Below are 20,315 nucleotides of genomic sequence, written 5' to 3'. Positions count from 1 at the left end.
TTGCTGAACACAAAGTCATTCAGTTCTGCTAGGTATTGGCTCTCGGCTTACTGATGGGCACACACCTCTTCAGAGGGTGCTCAAGGAGTTATAAGGAATACTTACAATTTTGTTGCCAAAATATTTAACACCTCCTTCTCTCGTCCCTCCTAAAAATTCACTATTCTATTGTTACTTATAGTGATTGATGGGGCCTTGATATATCGATCAGTGTTATTTTAGGCATGTTGCACAGCAGCCTGTGCTGCAACATGCCTTAAAGTTAACAAAAAAGCGATATGACGTGGTGAACGCCTGCCGTGCCATAGCGCTTTGTTTTTATTTACTTTAAGCTATGTTGCACAGCAGTCTGCACTGCTCTGCAACATCTTGAAAAAACATTGACTACGCCAATAGGTCTTAAATAGGCAAAACCTATTGGCTCTGCCACTGCTTGTTGTAGAAGCTGCAGGTATTGGCTAGTGTATAACATGAGCCATAGTGATATTGTATATTTAGCAAACGTTAAACACCCCCATCTACGCTACATTGCTTTGCATCATGTATTAAACACTAAATAATAATATAAACAGCACAGAGCTAAAGAGAACAAATTAATTGCACGTTTCATTAATTCATTTTATTAAACCAATTATATAAAAAAATATTGACATACCTTACAGAAGTCTTACAAATACAATTTACATCACTGTTTCTGAATACAGTTCTGATTTGATTATCAGATTTATAGAGAGCACGAATGCCGGGGGCGTCTTGGCGCTAGAAATGACTGTGACTGTCTGAGCGGGAAGGCGTTGTGCGTACACCAAAGCCAGAGCTAAGCAGAAAAGAGCCAGGTCTTTAGGTTCTTTCTGAAAGCTAGCAAAGCTGGGCTGTTTTTTATTTCTGCTGGAAGTTTATTCCAAGTTATCGCTGTGTGCAGTAGGAAACTTCTCCGCCCCCATCAAAGTTGTTTAAATCTGGGAGTCCTGAGGAGATTAGCACTGCTGGACCTTAGCGTCCTAGGTGGTTCATACTGTACCATGTTGGTTTTTAAAAAAAATGCAGGTCTGACCCATGCAAAGCTTTGTATGCCAGGCAGGCTGACTTAAATTTAATTATTTTCTCAACCGGTAGCCAGTGAAGACTTCTGTGTCTGGAGGCCACCGGCTCGAAACTGGGAATGTTCAGTATCAGCCTGGCAGCAGCGTTCTGTACATGCTGAAGTTTTAGAAGTAGCTGTTTCTGAAGCCCTGCATATAAAGCGTTCCCATAATCCATTTTGGACAGGGCCAGCATAGTTACCAGTGTTTTACATGTGTCAGGTGGGATATATGGCAATAGTTCTCGAATCAACTTCAACGTGAACCAGACGGAGGAGGCGAGTTTATTAATTTGGGCCTTAAACGTGAGTTTAGAGTCAAACTTGAAACCGAGGTTCCTTACGCTGTCCACTGGTGACGGGCAGCTGCCTTAACTGTCAGGCCACCAATTTGGTGACCAGATGTTGGATTCGGCCCCCAGCAGCATGACCTCAGACTTATCTCCGTTTAATTTCAGGCAGTTTACTTGCATCCAGAGACTAACCTGATTCATGCAGTGCCGGAATTTATCGGCCGTCTCTGAAGTATTGTTGGATATGGCCACCACTATTTGTGTGTTGTCAGCGTAGGATATTGCAAGGAAACCGTGTTTCCTGATAATGTTTGCTAAAGGGGCAGTGTAAATATTGAAAAGTGTGGGGCTTAGAGAGAAGCCCTGGGGGACCCCCCAGGGGGATATGAATGATTTGAAGAGAATTCCCCAAGCTGCACCATGAAGGATCTTTCTCCCAGAAAAGAAGCCAAAAGTGCAGTCGCGGATGCGTGCAGCCCTATTTCTTCTAGATGGGACAAGAGTATCTCGTGATTGACGGTGTCGAAGGCTGCCGACAGATCTAACAGAATCAGGGCAGCCTTCCCACCTGCGTCCAAGATCCTCCTGACCTCCTCCGCCGCCATAATCCGAGCGGTTTCGGTCCCATGTTCCTCCAGGAAACCGTATTGTGATGTGTCGAGCGCCTGGGAGTCCTTAATAAATCTTGACAGTTGGGAGTTCAAGTGTTTTTCTAGAATTTTTGCCGGGAAGGGAATTCTCGAGATCGGTCTGTAATTGGCTGGGATTGAAGGGTCACGGTTAGGCTTTTTGAGGAGTGGGAGAACGGAGGCGGCTTTCCAAACCTTAGGAAAACAGGTGGTCTCAATTATCCTAGTGAAGAGCAGCCGAAGTTGCTTACTGAGCAAATTTGGGAACATGTGTAGAACTTTGGGAGGACACAGGTCCATGGGGCCGCCTGACTTAGTGGTTAGTATGAGTTGGAAAACCTGTTCCGCTGAAGGGCTGAAAACTGAAAATCTGATTTCACTGGCTCTGCGTGTTTTCCTGTATCGGGCTTGGAGTCTCCTAATGTCTGTGTGTCATAGTTGGGGATAGAAATCGAATCGTAGATGAGCTTTACTTTATCAGTGAAAAGTTCTGAGAAAAGTAAATACAAAAATAAATAGTTCTGGAAAATAACCCAGTTGGAGGTTTGGAAAGGTCTATAGCCAGTGAATTTACTAAATAAACCTAACTAGATAAATACAACTCTAATTTATGGTCCACTGCACAAAGACTTTTTACCAACTACGTGAATAGGTTTTTCAGTTTTATTATTCAAAGATATATTTTATTTATATATATATAGCAGTTTTTTTTTATTAAATATAAGCTCTATAGATACAGTTTGATATATTTCTTAATTTTTCAATATTGTTGTGACATTATTATCAAGAATTCATAAAAAACATATAACAAACACACAATGAGCATAAGACAAGAAAGACGATGGAGGCAAAGCGGTAGATAAACACACTATGCGCGTTTCGGCTTGGCAGCCTTCATCAGGTGACACGTCTTTTGCACTACAATTTAAAAACATAGGTGAAAGTCAGACACACAGAGAAAGGAAATTACTAAAGTGGGCATATACGGGTCACCTGATGAAGGCTGCCAAGCCGTAACGCGCGTAGTGTGTTTATCTACCGCTTTGCCTCCATTCTCTTTCTTGTCTTATGCTCATTGTGTGTTTGTTTTTTATGAATTTTTGATAATAATGTCACAAAAATATTGAATTATTAAGAAATATATCAAACTGGATCTATAGAGCTTATATTTATTTTTTTTTTAAACTGCTATATATATAAAAAATATATATATCTTTGAATAATAAAACTGAAAAACCTATTCACGTAGTTGGTGAAAAGTCTTTGTGTAGTGGGCCATAAATTAGAGTTTTATTTATCTAGTTAGGTTTATTTAGTAAATTCACTGGCTATAGACCTTGCCAAACAAGTAATTCTTCCCTATGTATAGCTCGTGCATTCTTATATAGGGGACCCCTACTTCCAAAACAAAATAAACCAGTTAGACTCTTTGATATGAAAATTAGTCTCAGCTTCCATAGGACAGTGCAGCCCCAACTTCCAGGTCAGTTACTCTGCAAACCGAAACACAGACAACCCAAGACCGGTTTCGGCCTGATTGGGGCTCTTCAGTCATGTGTAGCTTGGTTCCAGTGGCACCGTGAGCATGAGACCCACTTCTGGGCATACTCTTGGCCACTTAGGGTGTTAAACACACAAAACGCTGGGCTCAACCTGAGGTGGTATGGTGGGCTAAAGAACGATGGGTTGAAATACTATACTGAATAATTGCCAGTGGTTCGACTTATTGCAAGCATTCCTCCCATCACCTTTTGTGTGTTCGATGTTAATAACGACCTACAAATATGTTGCATCCACTACATGTCCTACCACTTTATCATCAAAGTTAATATTTACTTAATATTCTTAGCACCACATCTATATGCATAGTGGGCGTTTAAGTCAATGTTATGAATACATTGTTTTTGCATGTGATATAATACATTCAGAACAGTGAGGACGATCCAGTAAAATGTTTCCTGGACCCTCATCAATGGGTATTGCGAATTGCAGACAATCTGCAAGTGTATTAATCGTGTAAAACATTTTCACTGTTAGATGGCCATGCAGCACTAGCCTTGCTACTCTGTTCCTTGCCTCCTAGGCCAGGTCCAGCCTCTTAAGCTGCCCTGAATGCCCGGTAAGTGGCAACAAAGAACTTGGTGAGTAGTGATGCCTCCGATTTCATGTTTGCGCCCCCTGGATGCCATGCTGGGTGGTTGCGCGGGATCGGCTTGAGGAGCTACCTGCGCAATGTGGTTGCTGAAAGCATGGACCGAAGCCTTATGTGAACTATCTAAGAGAAATTTGCTCACAGTCACCTCAATAAACACTCCCTCAAGTATAGTGTGGTGCCTGGACCTCCTCCTCAGCTGAAAGGAACTCTTTAAAGTAAGTGGAGTGCCAAGTGACAGTGTGAAAGGGGCATGAAGAGTGGAGCAGGAGGCTCTGGTAAACATAGCCTGGGTCAAGGAAGGCTCCGGTGCAGTAGAAGAGTTGCCATTGAACACTGAGAAGCACAAACGGCCAGCGAGCCCCAAGGTGGGATCACTTAAAGAGACAAGAAGGTGGTGAGGGCTGGACGATGGTCTCAATAAAAACTCATGGCTGGGAAAGCCTGAATGGAGGTATCGGGGGACGAATAGCAGTCTTCTGCATGAGGCCAGTAGTCCTGTGACTTGAGAGCATGGAATATGCACCATTATTGAGGAGAGACTTGGACTAGTCCAGGGGTGATACAATGGCAGTTACAAAAAAGGCCCTAGTATATGCCTCAATAAATACAACTAGTGCCTGTAGGCCTAAGACGACTCAGCGTTACTGTGGACTAAAGGGTCTGTGACTGGGTCACACATGCCGAAGGCAAGCAAGCAGACTAAACAATGAACATCAATAAGTATTTCAACACTTCTAGAGTGGGTCCATTACCCGAATCTGACAACGCCTCTCAACCCTGCCCGGTATTCACAAGAGAGAATCTTACATCTTGCCTGTCTGAAATGTGAAATGAATTGGAATAAAGTCTATCAATGAAAAGCTGTCCACCTTAAGAATGGAGATGGGGAAAAATCCTGCGGCTATTCGAAAATATGCAATCTCTCTGTCAGACACTGGAAGCAGCCAGGAGCCAGATGGAGTCGATTGTGGCCAACAAATTCAGGCAGATTGTGTTAAAAAAATGGCATCTTCTGGAAAACTTGGAATGCCCATTTCCCCGTCCTCTCTTTGCGTATAAGAAAAATAGAAACATCGGCCAACAAATTGTGCGCGCCGACATAGCCTTGACCAAACCAAAAAGTGACTTATTGTCACAATGGGGGTGAAACCCATTGAAGGACACCACAAGTGTGGGAACTGTGTGTCCTGTGCAAGCACGATTGAAGGCAAAGAATTCCAACATAATAACGTGAAGTAGAAAAATGTCGGTTTCTCAAACTGTCAAACACGCAATGTTGTGACTGCGGTTATGTGCCCTTGTCCAAAAATGTATATTTGCAAAACTAACCAGCAAGTCAATATACGAATAACTCAGCATAGATCACGCATTAAGAATAAAGTCTTAACTGCACCGATGGTTGAACATTTCATCGATAAACAACATGGAGAAAATGACTTTAGATGGTCGGTACTTTTTAGCATCAATCAACCACAAAGTCCTGCCGACTTTGAAAAAACCTTGTTACAGAAAGAAGCGTACTTAATTTTAAAATTCAATAGTGCACTGACTGGGCTCAACATGCTGTCTGAAGTATCAAGATTATAAAGACATAATGAGCAGTAAGATTTTGCCCTAAATCTGGTAGCAAAAGAGTGTCTGTCATACAATGCAACCATCAAGTTCACACATCATTATACATTAAAAGATGGCTGCCACGTACCATGCCTAAACCCAGCACTTAGTTGACACGCATAAAAATACACCTAAAGATGGCCGCCACACCCAGAGACTGAAGTATTAGTCACCGGACTGTCGGACGCACAGGGAAGATGAGAGGAATCACTGGGGACTAAACAAGCCGAAGCACTAGATCCCCGTTTAAAACTGCAACTTATTTGTGTACAGGGAATGAGAAGCATGATGGCCCCATGTCGAGGAAGTTGTCTGAGTAATTAGAAGAAGCGTGCGAAGCACACAGCGCCAAAACGCGCACACAGATAAAACAGGTATGCCTTTTTTCGTGTGAACGTGAGCAGGACCGAATGTAGATAATAGACTGAAAATAAAAATGTCTTTGTGGCTTGCAGGCAGTGATCGGCCACTCGCAGATATAACGACCAGAGTGTGAACACAAAAAACAGAGATAGAGAGAAGTGTCCACATAGAGATGAAGACGCATGCAGATACGTCTAAGAAGGGCTCGAGCATTTTGACTACCCAGCTTATCGCACCTACAAATGGTGATGTTATGTCCCACTTGCATTGTAGGTAGCATTACAGAAGAATCATAGAATAATAAATGACCCTGTGGACCGGCGACAAGCTGGAGAACAGGTAAAAATGAGCGACAATAAGAAACTAAGGGAGAGCTACTAGGGAGGATAGAGAACTAAAACAAAGTTGTTTTTATGTATATTTCACAGACAAACACAAAAGACAGAGCCCTGAAGAGAACCTGAAAACTGATGTCATTGGGTTTGAAACGCGTCGGCATATTAAGGAAAACTGACACTAAATGTCTAGTAGACCAACAAATTCATTTGTGGTTTATTGTACTTTTTTCACATTTTTTTTCACATTAATTTGCTGTTTGGTAAATCTTTAGTTAACGTGACATTGCCCTGTTGTGGTGTTATTGAAAAACACCCCACGAAGATCAGTTGTTTGTTGGTAAAAATTGGATGTGAATTGTATATTGTATATAGATGTATTGTGGAATTGTATTGTATTTAAGTGTAAAGTGTATAATGTTCCGTGTTTTTCTCACACATGAAAATACTAAAATGATGAAATAACAAAACAAAAAGGTATGAATAAAGGATGCCTAAGAAACTAAAAAGTAATACTAGTTTGTTTTCCTCAATTTTGAGGATAAAAAGAAATGTGTAGTTGGTAATCCTTTATATTATTGAGAATTTGATAGTCCAACTAACTACATGTCCCAGGACCTAACTCCTTAATCTAATAAAACAACAAACAACTCCAGCATACTATAGTGGCACTTCCGGAAGATCGGGCACAACAACTTCAAGAAAAATGTGAAGATTTGGAAAATCAGTTTAGAAGGGACAGCTTATGCTTTTGAAACCTCAAGAAAGGTGTAAAAGGAGATAATGTGGTTGTGTATCTAGAAAATATCTTTAGGCCTATAGTGAAGCAAGTGCTTGACTGTCGCATCCATTTTTTTCTGGCCCATCGAGTGGGGAAAAGATCTAATTATGTTGATTCTTAATCGGAGACCTAGTGGCAAAAATTGTGAATTACATACCTAATGAAGACACGACAAGAAAAGTCAGCAATCTGATCATATTTTCTACAAAGACTCCAAGATCTTCTTATTTCAGGACTTAGTCGCCTCAAATTTCCAATGGAGGAAGGACCTAAAACCCAACATACAGTCCCTCAATGACAAACAAATAATATATTGTTTGATTCATCCGACAACACTGCAATTTATGTGGAATGCAAGTAAAGGACAATAAGGGCGGTCAAAACAGGGATTGCCTTGCAGAATTCAGAGAAACATCCACACAGGAGCATCCCTAGGTGGTTGCCTAGTGGTGAGGGAATTGTACGTTCACAGGGAATGCCTAGGAAGGGGAGGCTCTCCCAGGAGCCAGTATATAAAATCTTTTAAAGATAAATGCTCCCAGCTTAAAGTGTTAACGTCAAAGGAAGACTTTAGGCACAGGAAGACTTTATGGCACATTAATGTTAGCTATGTGGCTATCCAGCTGGTATTATAGGGGGAGGGTAAAGAGAAATAAGGGAATTCAGTGATGCTGGACTTTGCTTCAAGGCCCCAAAAGAGGTAAATTACTCTTGAGAATAAGATTGAGGCCTGTTGGTGGAAGGGATATAAAAAGGCGGGAAATCCATTACGACCCAATTACAGACGTTCTACCTGTTTTTGTGATACTTGGTTTTTTTCCTTTCTTGAAAATAGTAGAGGGGGCATACTATTTGCCATCATAGTTGGTATTAAATATATCTAAGCTGTTATTTTTTTCTGATCTGGGGGGATATTCTTTTACAACATGGATTGCTTCGAAGAAGAGGTGTGCATAGAGTTGAGCAAGTATTTTGCTTCTGTCAGCCACTACTAACATTCAAGGTAATCGCACTTAATGTGGGAGTTTTAAACAAATCCAAAAAGAGGCATAAAATTGGCACTACATGATCAGACTTGATCTTGTTATAGTGTTCTTCCAAGAGACCCATCTTCTACAGATGGATCTCTTTAGGATATTACGTAAGGTATATCTGAACCAATTTTGTGTCTCAGCACACGGAAAAACGGCAGGAATTGGCACAGTATCAGATTGAAAAGGAGATAATGGGGGTATCGGGGAATACCGAGGGCAAGTATAAAAAACTGCACCTACAGATAGGGCATTCCTCAATCACCTTCATAAACCTTTATGCACCTAATAATGTCCAAGGCAAGTTTATGCAGGCTAACCTCAATAAGCTGCTGGAGAGGATGGATGAGTAGGTACTCTTGGGTGCTTAATTCTTTTTGGTGTGGGTGCTACTCTAGATATGGCCACAAAGGGATCATCAAACACTGCAGTGGGCTTCTAAAAATCTCTGAAAGATAGTGCAGGGTTGGGACATCGGAGACTGGTAGAGATGTTTCCGCCCGGGGGAACAAGGGTATTCCTTTTTATCCTATATCGCATATACCCTCATCAATTATATCTTTATGTCCTGATTGCTAATACGAAATTTGCAATTACCAGCTATGTCAGATATTTCTATATTGGAACATGCTGTGTTAAAAGTTTCATGGCCTGGTGAGACAAGCAGATCCACAGGGTTGTGATGGCATGCAGACCATGAACTATACAGAAATCCGGTTATAAAATGAGGATTTAGAAGGGGATACATTATTGGTGACCCAATGGGACATCTTTCAGGTGACCCTCAGGAGACATTAAAGCCATCATTGATGACAGAATGAGGGAAAAGTGAACCCATTGAAGGGAAAGTATTCAATGAACTGAGGGACTTGGGAAAAAATAGATAAACAAACAAGCATTGGAAATGCAATAGGTCTCGCACCATTAGAGTTAGTGCTTTTAGAATTGTTTATGGGTTTTTTTTGTAAATGTTTAGCATTTTTATTTCCTGTAGCCAATTCTAAAGAATTACAAATAAAAAAAGCCATAAACATTTCTAAAAGCTCTAACTGAAATGGTCTGAGACCTGTTGCACTGTGTGAGGGTGAGGGGTTGAGGGTGAGGGTGAGGGTGGGTGAGGGTGAGGGTGAGTGAGGGTGATGGGTTGAGGGTGAGGGTGAGTGAGGGTGAGGGTGAGGGGTTGAGGGTGGTGAGGGTGAGGGTGGTGAGGGTGAGGGTGAGTGAGGGTGAGGGTGAGTGAGGGTGAGGTGTTGAGGGTGAGTGAGGGTGAGGAGTTGAGGGTGAGTGAGGGTGAGGGTGAGTGAGGGGTTGAGGTTGAGTGAGGGTGAGGGTGAGTTAGGGTGAGGTGTTGAGGGTGAGTGAGGGTGAGGGTGAGTGAGGGTGAGGGTGAGTGAGGGTGAGGTGTTGAGGGTGAGTGAGGGTGAGGAGTTGAGGGTGAGTGAGGGTGAGGGTGAGTGAGGGGTTGAGGTTGAGTGAGGGTGAGGGTGAGTTAGGGTGAGGTGTTGAGGGTGAGTGAGGGTGAGGGTGAGGGGTTGAGGGTGGTGAGGGTGAGTGAGGGTGAGGTGTTGAGGGTGAGCATTAGTGTTTGTTTTTTAGTACGCGGTCTGAAATAAAATAAACATTAGACAGTAAATAAAAGTATAGACATCTGCCGCCATGTAAACAAAAGCATCTCATCTCATGGTAGTGTTGTCTGGGGCATGATAGACATGCGGCGCTATGTAAATACAAGCAATACGTCTTTTGTCGGTAGACTTAGACCTCCCAGGATCCACAAAATGTGGGATTATTTCATAACCACTAGCGTTATGAAGCTTTTACATTTTTTTAAATACATGCTACTTTGAAGTAAACACCATTAACGTTACAGAGCCAGATTGCCAGTTAAAATGGATGCTTAAAGCGCAAAAACAGGCAACTAAGGTATAGAGACGCGGCGGTATATAAACAAAAGCAATCTGTCTCATTGCAGTGTTCTTTGTGTTTGCGTTTGGCCGTTGCCCATGATAAACACAAGGGCATAAGTTTGTAACTTTTACTTTAAGTTGTAAATATTAAATAACCGCAATGAGCATTGCTAACAATTATACCATTGTTTTTTTAGTACGCAGTATGAAATAAAATAAACATTACACAGGAAATAAAAGTATAGACATACGTCGCCATCTAAACAAAAGCATCTCCTCTAATGGTAGTGTTCTGTGCATGTGCGTTTGGCTGCCGGGCATGATAGACACGCGGCTCCATGTAAACTAAAGCAACACGTCTTAGGGTGGTACACTTAGATATTACAGAATCCACAAAATGCGTGATTATTTCACAACTACTAGCGTTAGGAAGGTTTTACTTTTTTTAAGGACATGCTACTTCGAAGTACACACCATCAACGTTACAGAGCCAGAGTGCCAGTCAAAATGGATGCTTAAAGCGCAAAAACAGGAAACGAAGGTATAGACACGCTGTGCTTTATAAACAAAAGCATTCTCTCTGATTGCAGTGTTCTCTGTGTTTGCGTTTGGCCGTTGGCCATGATAGACACACGGGCATAAGTTTGTAACTTTCACTTTAAGTTGTAAATATTAAATAACGGGAATGAGCATTCCTAACAATTATGCTATTGTTTTTTTAGTACGCAGTATGAAATAAAATAAACATTAGACAGGAAATAAAAGTATAGACATGCGCCGGCATGTAAACAAAAGCATCTCCTTTCATGGTAGTGTTCTGTGCGTGTTCGTTTGGCTGCCGGGCATAATAGACACGTGGCGCCATGTAAACAAAAGCAACACGTCTTATGGTGGTAGACTTAGACATTACAGAATCCACAAAATGCGTGCTTATTTCACAACCACTAGCGTTAGGAAGGTTTTACTTTTTATTAAAGTACATGCTACTTCGAAGTACACACCATCAACGTTACAGAGCCAGAGTGCCAGTCAAAATGGATGCTTAAAGCCCAAAAAAAGAGTAAATGGATGCTTAAACCGCAAAGAAGTCTATTTTAAAAAGGAAAACTACATCCTGGCAAGTATACAAATGTATGTTCATTTTTATCATTTGCCAGTGACCAATTTCAGCAGTCTAAAAAGCAATGAAATAACATTTAGTACATTAGATGCGTAAATTCAGTACAAGGAGCCACGAGATCTCTGAGGGTGCATGGGGAGGGGGGAGGAGGGAGGAGAAATGCGTCTCGGCCGGAGCAGGGGGCGGAGCAGGGAGAGCGGGCTTTGAAATGCACTTCACACGGCCGGCCGGTCGTGAAACTGAAAGCATGGCCGGCCGGCCGTGAAAGCCTTTGATGCCGCAGGGGGTGGAGCGGCACCAGCTGGGAGAGTAGGCAAGGCAGGCAGCTGGGGGCATGTGCACGCGCTTTTAAGCTCAATGCGCATGCGCATTGAGCTTAAATTTCTCGTGCACTGCAAGGAATCGCCACGATTCCTTGCAAGTTGGATAAAGAGTGGATAAGCCACCATAGTCTCGCTTGCTCGATGCGCATCGACAGGCGAGACCTAAAAACGTCTCTCTCAAATAGAGTGAAGCTAGCGACCGTGACAAGACAGTTCAATGTCCAAAGGACTAATAGGGCAGAGAAAATGATGCTGAAGCTGGGGTAGGTATTCCACAGAAGAACAAGATAGGAACACTCCTGGCTAGGTCATTAATAGCGTAATAATGTAGTCCGATAACCGCATAAAAATAATCAGATTAGCAGAGATCAGCTGGGTGGTGAATGGAATAGACAAGCTATCGGTTTTGAGCCCCTTCTTCTCACAGTGGTATACACATAGCCGTGAAGTTGTCACAGATATAGAAACCTTTGTTAGGAATTTGTGAATCCCTAAGCTCCTGCAATACTGGAATGAATTAGAACAGCCAATTAAACTTTTGGAGATCCAAAAGTATTGAAAGGTGTGCCTACAAATATGGTACCCAGGACTGACGACTGTCCCGTATAAGACTCTTCTGCCTCATCCTGGTTAACAGTAACTCCTCAGTACTAAGGATAAGGGGAAAGTTGGTTATCTTTGATTTGGCTCTTTATTGTGATCATATTTTGTTCTGTGTTCTTTGATCCAACTAAAACGAATTGAGCAAAACATAGCTAACTTTAGAAGAAAGCAAGAACCCCCATCCCCCCCGCCCCCCCCGTGCAAGTGCATTCGGTGGACCGTAAACCGATCAGAGGTGTTCTGTGACCGCTTCACTGGAAATGTGATTCCCGCACCTACACAGCGCAGAAGAGAGGGCCAACACATGCCTTCGTTAAATGGAGCAGTTAGACTCGAATTCAAATTGTCGCAAGGGAAAAAATTAAAGATTTGGTGTCTTTGGAAAATTAAGTGCTAAAGAATAAATGTTTGTTACGGAAGTGCTTTCTTTTGGTGACAATAGAGTAAAACACTGGAGAGAACATTTTAGGAAACAATGTTTTGAGGAGTGCATGGCTTTGTCTGTTTACGGTATGTGTTTGCTGTGTGTTAACAATCTGTAAACTACTAGCACAGAGTTCTCAGTTGTCTCTAGGGTACCAATCACCTGCGGGCTGTATGTAATTGGTTAGCATTATAATTGCTTTATCGCATAAGGTAATTAATGATGCGGTTTTCTTGGTAATCGGATGTTGTTCTATGCCTCTTGTCCTTTCAGACGATTCCTCCTCGAGCTGGAGTTATTAGTGTACCACAGAGTACCCCTCGTCCGTCGCTGGTGAGATTGGCACCTGAATCTGAAAATAAAGCAGCTGAACCCACAAAAGGTACTGCATGACTAATCAATAACGTACAATGGAACCTCACTTGTTTAAAGTAACCCTGGGAGTGTTGTTTCTTCCAGTAGCGGACTACAGAGTAGGTTGGGCTGAAAGCCGTTAACATGTGGCAGTGGTTGTTCGGTGTCTTGTAGTTGTAAGTGTTGGCAAATTATGAATTGCATTCTGACTCTCCGCGTGCATCCCTAAGATAAACACTGTGCATCCTTGCAGCACCCTGGTACTCTGTTGTGTTCTCGTCTTATACTTCTGTCATTTCCAGAGTATTTCCTAGTGGTTAAGGGTGGGAATGAATTCAGTTTAAAGGTGGCTTCTACAGCAGTACAGGTGATGTCACTCCTCGGAAACAGGATAGTAAAATGCTCAAATTGAAGATTTTCGGTAGAGATGAGTGTACCTGTGTTATTCACAGGGTTATAACAAACTGCAGTTTAGCTGATCTGCATGTGAGAGATTTACTTTCAATAGAAATCTTCAGTTGAATATTATTTTCGACTATCCAAAACCTATACTTCATTTTTTTAATTTATTTTTTTAGCTTATGAGTTTCCTCCTCTACCACAACCCCATTGTATATTGGACCGTTCCAACCTTGGAGAGACACTTTCACCTGCGTTTAATATGAGTAAATTTGTTTGTGTTTCTAATGTGGGTAACACCAAGAAGACATAAAAAAAAATTCGAGTTACTGTTTGATCCTCCCTCCAGGCAGAGGGGACAACCGGTATTTCTGACCGTACCGGTCAGAAATGGTGGAAGTTCCTCATGGGGTACCGCAGGGGTCGTCAATTATCCCTATTTTGTTTAATGCGTATATGCAACCCCTGTTGGGCATCATTAAGGCATATAACATTAGCGTGATTAATTATGCTGTTGATACGCAGCTTTTGATATCCTTGGAGGGGGACCAGGCGGAATCCTTGGATTGTTTCCATGCTTGCATGCATGAAATGACAAAGTGGCTGAAGGCAAACTCTCTCCAGTTTAACAGTGGGAAAACGGAGGTCCTACAGTGTAGGACGGGGGGATTGCTCGAAGCCTGCCAATCGATTTCTGCCCCTAACCTCAGGTGGCACACTGACCCCAGTGAACGGTACATAACCTGGGGGTCAGTTTTCATGAGAATTTTAATCTGGAGACCCATGTTAATAAACTAGTGGGAACTTGTTTCTCCATAATCCGAGGTCTTTGTAAGGTGCTGCCGCTGCTGCCTATTCAGGTTAGAGTGACGGTGGTTAGGAGTACCATTCTTAGCAGCCTGGATTATTGCAATGCGTTGCTTTTGGAATCCCCGGGGTACCTGATTACCAGACTACAAAGCATCCAGGCGGCAGCAGCGAAGTTAGCACTCTCCTGACCTCGGGGCTCCTCAACAACGCAAGCACTGGCGGACCTACATTGGCTGCCAGTAGCCCAACGGATCCGTTTAAAATCTCTGTGCATTGTGTACGAAGCACTTTATGAACAAGGCCCTAAGCCACTTCAGGATAGGTTTCAGTGGTACAAGCCTACCCGGAATCTCCGCTCTGCTACTACCAACTGCGTAAGAGTGCCCAAAATAAGGAGGGTGACCCTGGGAGCAAGAGCCTTCAGCGTGGCAGCGGCTCGCCTTTGGAACAACCTCCCCTTAGAAATCAGGAGAACACAAGGCTTGCTGCTGTTCCGTAAGAAAATGAAGACCTGGTTATTCCAAAGGATATAATATGCCTCTCCGTGGGGGGTAGAAGTAGACTTTCTGGATAACATGCCGCTCTTTTATTGTGTAGCTGACAGCCCTCGTGCTGGATGGTTCTTCTAGCGCCAGGATGCCCGTAGGGTTACAGTGCGCTCTACAAGTGTTTATAATAATAATGTCCACATTAACGTAAAACTTCCAGATATGTCAGATCTGCCATTCTACTTGATTTTCTGCATTCTAAATTGCCATTAATAAACATAAAGTTTAGAAATGATGTTTTTTCACCGATTAATGGCACTCGCCTTCTATTCTATGCAGCTGCAACACCAAGGATGGTGGGTTTTTCCCACCATCCTTGGTGATCTTAGCTGAGCTTCACCTGCAGATGTGATGATAATAAACTAAATTGATCACATTTCAAAAGTAGAGTGTGTTGTAAACTGGAGCAAACAAACTTGCTATGATATATACGAAATAATGTCCCCTGAACTGCACATTATATGGATATTGCTAGTCACTAAGGAGTAGCATGTCCGCGTACTGACATGAATTCACAGCCCTGTGACTTTATAAGGACATGCAACACCTAGGTGGGCTTCCATATCCTTCAATTTGACCTTATTGGTGGTAGAGCATTCCTGTCTGCTTCTGCTTAGAGATCTTGAGACTGGTCGTCCTCGAGGATACGAGGCTTAGGTAAGTCCAGGAAACCTAAAAATCCAAGACGCATATAAAATTCAAATACAGGGCCCCTTCATTAAGCAGCATCAACCACTGTGTTTTGTAACTCTCCATGCACCTCAAGGCCACAAAGTCGATCTCTGCACTAGGAAATGACACGTCCCCTGGCCCAGACTTATCACAATCCACAATGGACAGCAATGACACAACAGCTCCACGAGCTTCGCTTGCCCATGGACAAAATGTCTGGTGCCTCACCGGGTCCCTCTGGAGCACCTTCTGGCCCCATGGAATCGAAGTGGATGCCAGTTGGGGTTCAACTGGTGGATGTGACCGTGGCGCAAACCCCTTTACTTGCCTTCGACCGAACGTAAATCCCTCTAGCAGATCCAGCTCCACAATCAGCTGGGAAATTACCTTTGGCACCCACTGTACTGCCTCCGAGGCCAGCACATGTCCGATTCAACTTACAGCACTGACACAGACGCCTCTGTGTAATATCCGAACACCAGTCCCACCATCACCGAAGCCAGACACGTATCCGATAGCTTTATCAGACTGTAAAATTAATTCCTTTCCTGGACACCACGCTGACTCCGACTGTACACCATATGCTGATGACAATGAGTATTATCTGGGTGCTACTTATCATGATTGCGACATTTTTGAAGACTTACAGAATGCCAATGGTATGGATACCTCCTCAGACATTGCCTGTCATCGCCTAGCAACACAGGGCTCCTCCTCATTCTCGACAGTGATTAGAAGGGCGGCAGAGATCTAAGACCTAATCCTTAAAACTGCAAAGGTCAGAACTAATGTGCTCACTTAAGTCCGACCTCAACCACACACAAATCAGTCAGAAACCTCTTCTGCCCTTTAAAGAGGCATTGACTGATCTGCTGGTAGGCACCTGGGCAAAGCCAGGATCTTGCCCACCAGTCAGTAGGATGGTGGCAATGCTGCATAGACCTGCTCCTGGGGACACAGACGTCTTACTACAACATCCCACCTCAAAGACTTTGATAGTGCAGGCATCCACCAGCCAACTGAACCCGAATGGCTATTGCACAGCCCCCCTGGATTGTTGGGTAGGAAGTTAAAGCCAATGGAAATATTCAGAACATGCATATTTTCATTTGCCAGCCTTGCTCTTAGATCATTGAATACCTGTGGTCTCCTGGGCAGGTATTCATACGTGCTGTGGAACAAAATGGCTTCCTCACACACCCACCAACCTGTCCCCGTTCTGTGGAATGGACTCCTACTGTCTATTAATAAACCATCTATTGAAATATTTGCTCACAGTCACATCTCGAATTCTGTGGACCCTGTAAGTACAGACAGTTCAGAAAGTAACAGACAGCGTGCATATGTGACTCATATATAGGGGCCCCAACCCATATCCATTGAGGGCCGGATATGTTGCGGAGCAGTACGGCACCACCTACCGACTCGTGAAGGAATTGCTACAAACATTTAAAGTTTCAGTCTGATGCCTGGGGAAATTCACTAGCTGAAAAATCCGTAGTTGGGCAGTCTGTACGAGAAAAGCCGTTACTGAAGGGAAGTAATTTGTTCTTTTAGAAGTCTAATTCTGCATAAATGCAATATCTTTAAGATATCATGTTGTGTTTTTGTGAAAAAGTTTTATTTAAAATGTGTGCATCTTTGTCTTTTTTAGTGTCTCCTTCACTCCCGGAGCCTCTTAAGCCGCAGCTTGCAACTCCTATTCAACCCATTCCTCCGCCACTTTCACAAAAATTACAAGAGCCTATGTTGCCTATAATTTCAAATTCCACTTCTCCAACAATTCCTGCACAAACCCTAGACGCACCACCTCAACCTCCTCCTCGCAGCAGATCAGCCCAAAACCTGCCTTCGGAAGCTGTTTCCTCTCAACAGCAAGTAAGTAAATGATGTTAATTCCTAATACTTATTTACTTGTTAGTTTGCATATTCCACTATTTGCATGTACAACGCTCTATTAATCGTGAAAGGGGATGGCACCACGAATACCACTGATTTTGATTGATGAAAGTACATAGTTTGAGGTATGTGAAGAGCTTCGCAATGACACCTCACAGAGTCTCGGTTTGCAGTTTTCAGCCAGCACCAGAGCAGAATTTTAAAACTTTACTAACACAAACCAAATTTCAATAAACTTCAAAAGTATTTTCATTGTTGATCAGATGATAGAACCACATAACATACATCTGGGGGAGCTGAATCCGATGTTGCCTTGTTAGTATTACCCATCACAATCTTTGAGATTAGGATTTGTTTTAGATCTCTCAAGATTTTGATGGCACACGTTGTCTTGCTGCAGCAGATGCTAACTTTATCAGAGAAATATGTTGACTAGGTCTCCTTTTGACCCCATGCATTTGGTTTACAGACTTAACTTGGTGTCTTCTCTGGAAATATTTTGTCTGTTGCTTACAGCTTTAATGGAAACAGAAAGGGTTCCGCACATTTGTCCAATAGTCCATACAGTGTATCGCGTGACAATAATATGGTATCCACTACATCGACCTACCACTACATTGTAAGATAATTATATAATTACTATTCTTAAATCCACTGAGACTCACATTCCAAGGTAAGTATATGCAGTGAAGATAAGAATAGTAAATATATACTTACAGTATGGAGAACCCAATATGAATGTAGGTCAGTATTAACGACCATATGGTACTATCATACAACCTTGTCTCTAATATAAATACGACATCGACAAATCCATCTTTCTACCTTGTTAAAAGGATGTCCCAACTTCTGCCAAAAGTGAATTTTGTGTTCCAGACACACTTTAATTATTACAGTTTGCAGTTGAAAGGATTTTTTTGCTATATGTAATTCAGTTTTAGATTTCTCCAGCATACTCAAAATAAGTAATGTATTTATTTTTTATGTCTTGCGTAAGCCAAGACCTTTTGATTTTACTAAAATTAGAGATATAATATGCTTATTGGGGCTTGCAACCAGCCCTCTTAATCTGTTGGTCTGTTTTCACATTCACTTTCTTCGTCTTCCCACTTCAGCATATAGCGTGGGGTTATTAGTCAGCCCACTTCAGTCATTGTTACATTTACTGTGAGTGACGGCTTTCTGCACATCCCCACTTTCATTCCAGGGGCAGGGACTACTATCTTAGTATATGCTTTTTGAGAACAAATATATATTAGTGCCTTAAGTCCTTGTTTGTATTTTATATTATGAGGGCCAGCAACTCCTCCAACATACAACTTTACCAAAAAAATGACAACACAAGTTTTTGGAGAGCCAAAAGGCTGGCAGAAGACGCAATACCCAGTGCTTGTTAAAAAAAGGGTATCTCACTTTCATTTTCTCAGTTGTAATGTCCTTTTCACAACTTCTTTTGTGTCAACATAATAGGATCGCCACCCAACTAACTTGGGGCTTTGACACTGTAATCACACATTCAGGAATGAGGTCTAAACGAGACAGGCATTATAAAACGAATACACTACATAAGCACCTTAACATGCATGAACGTACTTCACAGCCAAGTTGCACGGGTGAAAGGCTATGTTACAGAACCATGCGAATGCAGAAGTTAAATGCTGCAACATCATTACATTAATGTAAAGTTACAGTACTGTCAGCTGATATTCCTATGCTGGCGGAGTACTTGCCCTTTTCGCCTGCTCTATGGAAGCCACTTTGAAACAAGACGCAGGCGCACTAGTAAACACCTTCCTCTTCGAGTGCAGGAGCGTCTTTATAGCGGCTGCTGGATGCATGCGCAATATAGCCATCTGGACAGGTGAGGCAAAATATAGTGCAAACTCACCCAGCCAATCCCAGAAGAAAACAAGCATTTACAAATGCAATAGGACTCGTATTTACATGAGACCCTATTGCATTGTAAACAAAAGTGCGGGCGTCCAAGAATGTACGAACGGGAGTGGGGGGGTGGTGGTGGTGGGCAGAGAAGTTACAAACTGCAGGAGGGAACGGGGGAGGCAGGGGAACAAAAGAGTTTTTACAGTAAAGGGGCCGATAGCCATGGAAGGAGAAAAATGACGACATGGCTGTCATTAGGAGGGACTAACAAGCTGAAAACTAATGAGCATGCAGCATTTACAATTTAAGCCAATAAAAAAGATGCTCGGAAAGTGGGCGGAGCTTCCCCCTACTATACTGTATACTGCATGCCTGGCAAAGCTAGCATGCGAGACCTAAAAAGGGCATCACACTTTCATTTTCTCAGTTGTAATGTCCTTTTCACAACTTCTTTTGTGTCACTTCGAGGCCATCTACATACGATTTTCTAAAGCTTAGAATCCCATAGTGGTCAACAAATACTAGCGTAAATACTAATTAAAAAACCATAAAGCGACGTTCAATTAAAAATCTGACAATTGAAAGGAATACAATGTGGCAGACAAACCCAAAAGGCTGTATCATAAGATTATGTATGGAAGGCAGGGGAGACTTGAATCCTCTCAAGTAAAGTGAGAAGGATTGGAGCAGGAGAAGTCACACGCATAAAACTAAGTCTGTATTCTCAATTGAGAGGAGGTATTTCTTGATCAAGAAAATTCATGTAAACCCCTAAATTCGGTTGAAAATAACAGTGGTGGATCCGGAGCCAGAGTCAACAGGGACAAAAGGGAAAGTGTACCTACTTTCACATCACCTCACCCAGTGCACTAAACAAGAGGCACAAGAAGAAATAGAACACCACCACTGGTCCTCTACTTGTTCCTCCTAATTTTCAAGGCACAAGGGTAAGAGGTACTGCTTTGAGCGTTATAGATGCCTAGAGGAAAGTGACCTAAGATTGGTGGCTCTGAGGATAACCCTATGTAGTTTCTCTCTTCCCTTCCTCAGAAAGCAGTCACGTGTCTCCCACTGCTTTTTCTCCATTCCAGCT

General features: G+C 42.5%; 1 protein-coding gene across 4 annotated transcripts in view; it reads left to right on the top strand.

The window, feature by feature from the left end:
• Positions 1–20,315, top strand: part of SYNJ1 (synaptojanin 1) — a 668,969-nt gene that overhangs the window by 629,290 nt on the left and 19,364 nt on the right. For all 4 annotated transcript variants that reach the window (XM_086933999.1, XM_086933998.1, XM_086933997.1 and 1 more), the window contains 2 exons: positions 12,933–13,041; positions 17,097–17,320. In XM_086933999.1, the coding sequence (XP_086790125.1) occupies positions 12,933–13,041; positions 17,097–17,320 (333 nt within the window). The remainder of the gene's footprint in view (positions 1–12,932; positions 13,042–17,096; positions 17,321–20,315) is intronic.

This window comes from Lissotriton vulgaris, chromosome 8 (genome assembly GCF_964263255.1).
Source record: "Lissotriton vulgaris chromosome 8, aLisVul1.2, whole genome shotgun sequence".
In the NCBI taxonomy this organism is placed as follows: Eukaryota; Metazoa; Chordata; class Amphibia; order Caudata; family Salamandridae; genus Lissotriton; species Lissotriton vulgaris.
Note: the sequence above shows the minus strand (reverse complement) of the source record. Positions and strands in the feature narration are given on the sequence as shown.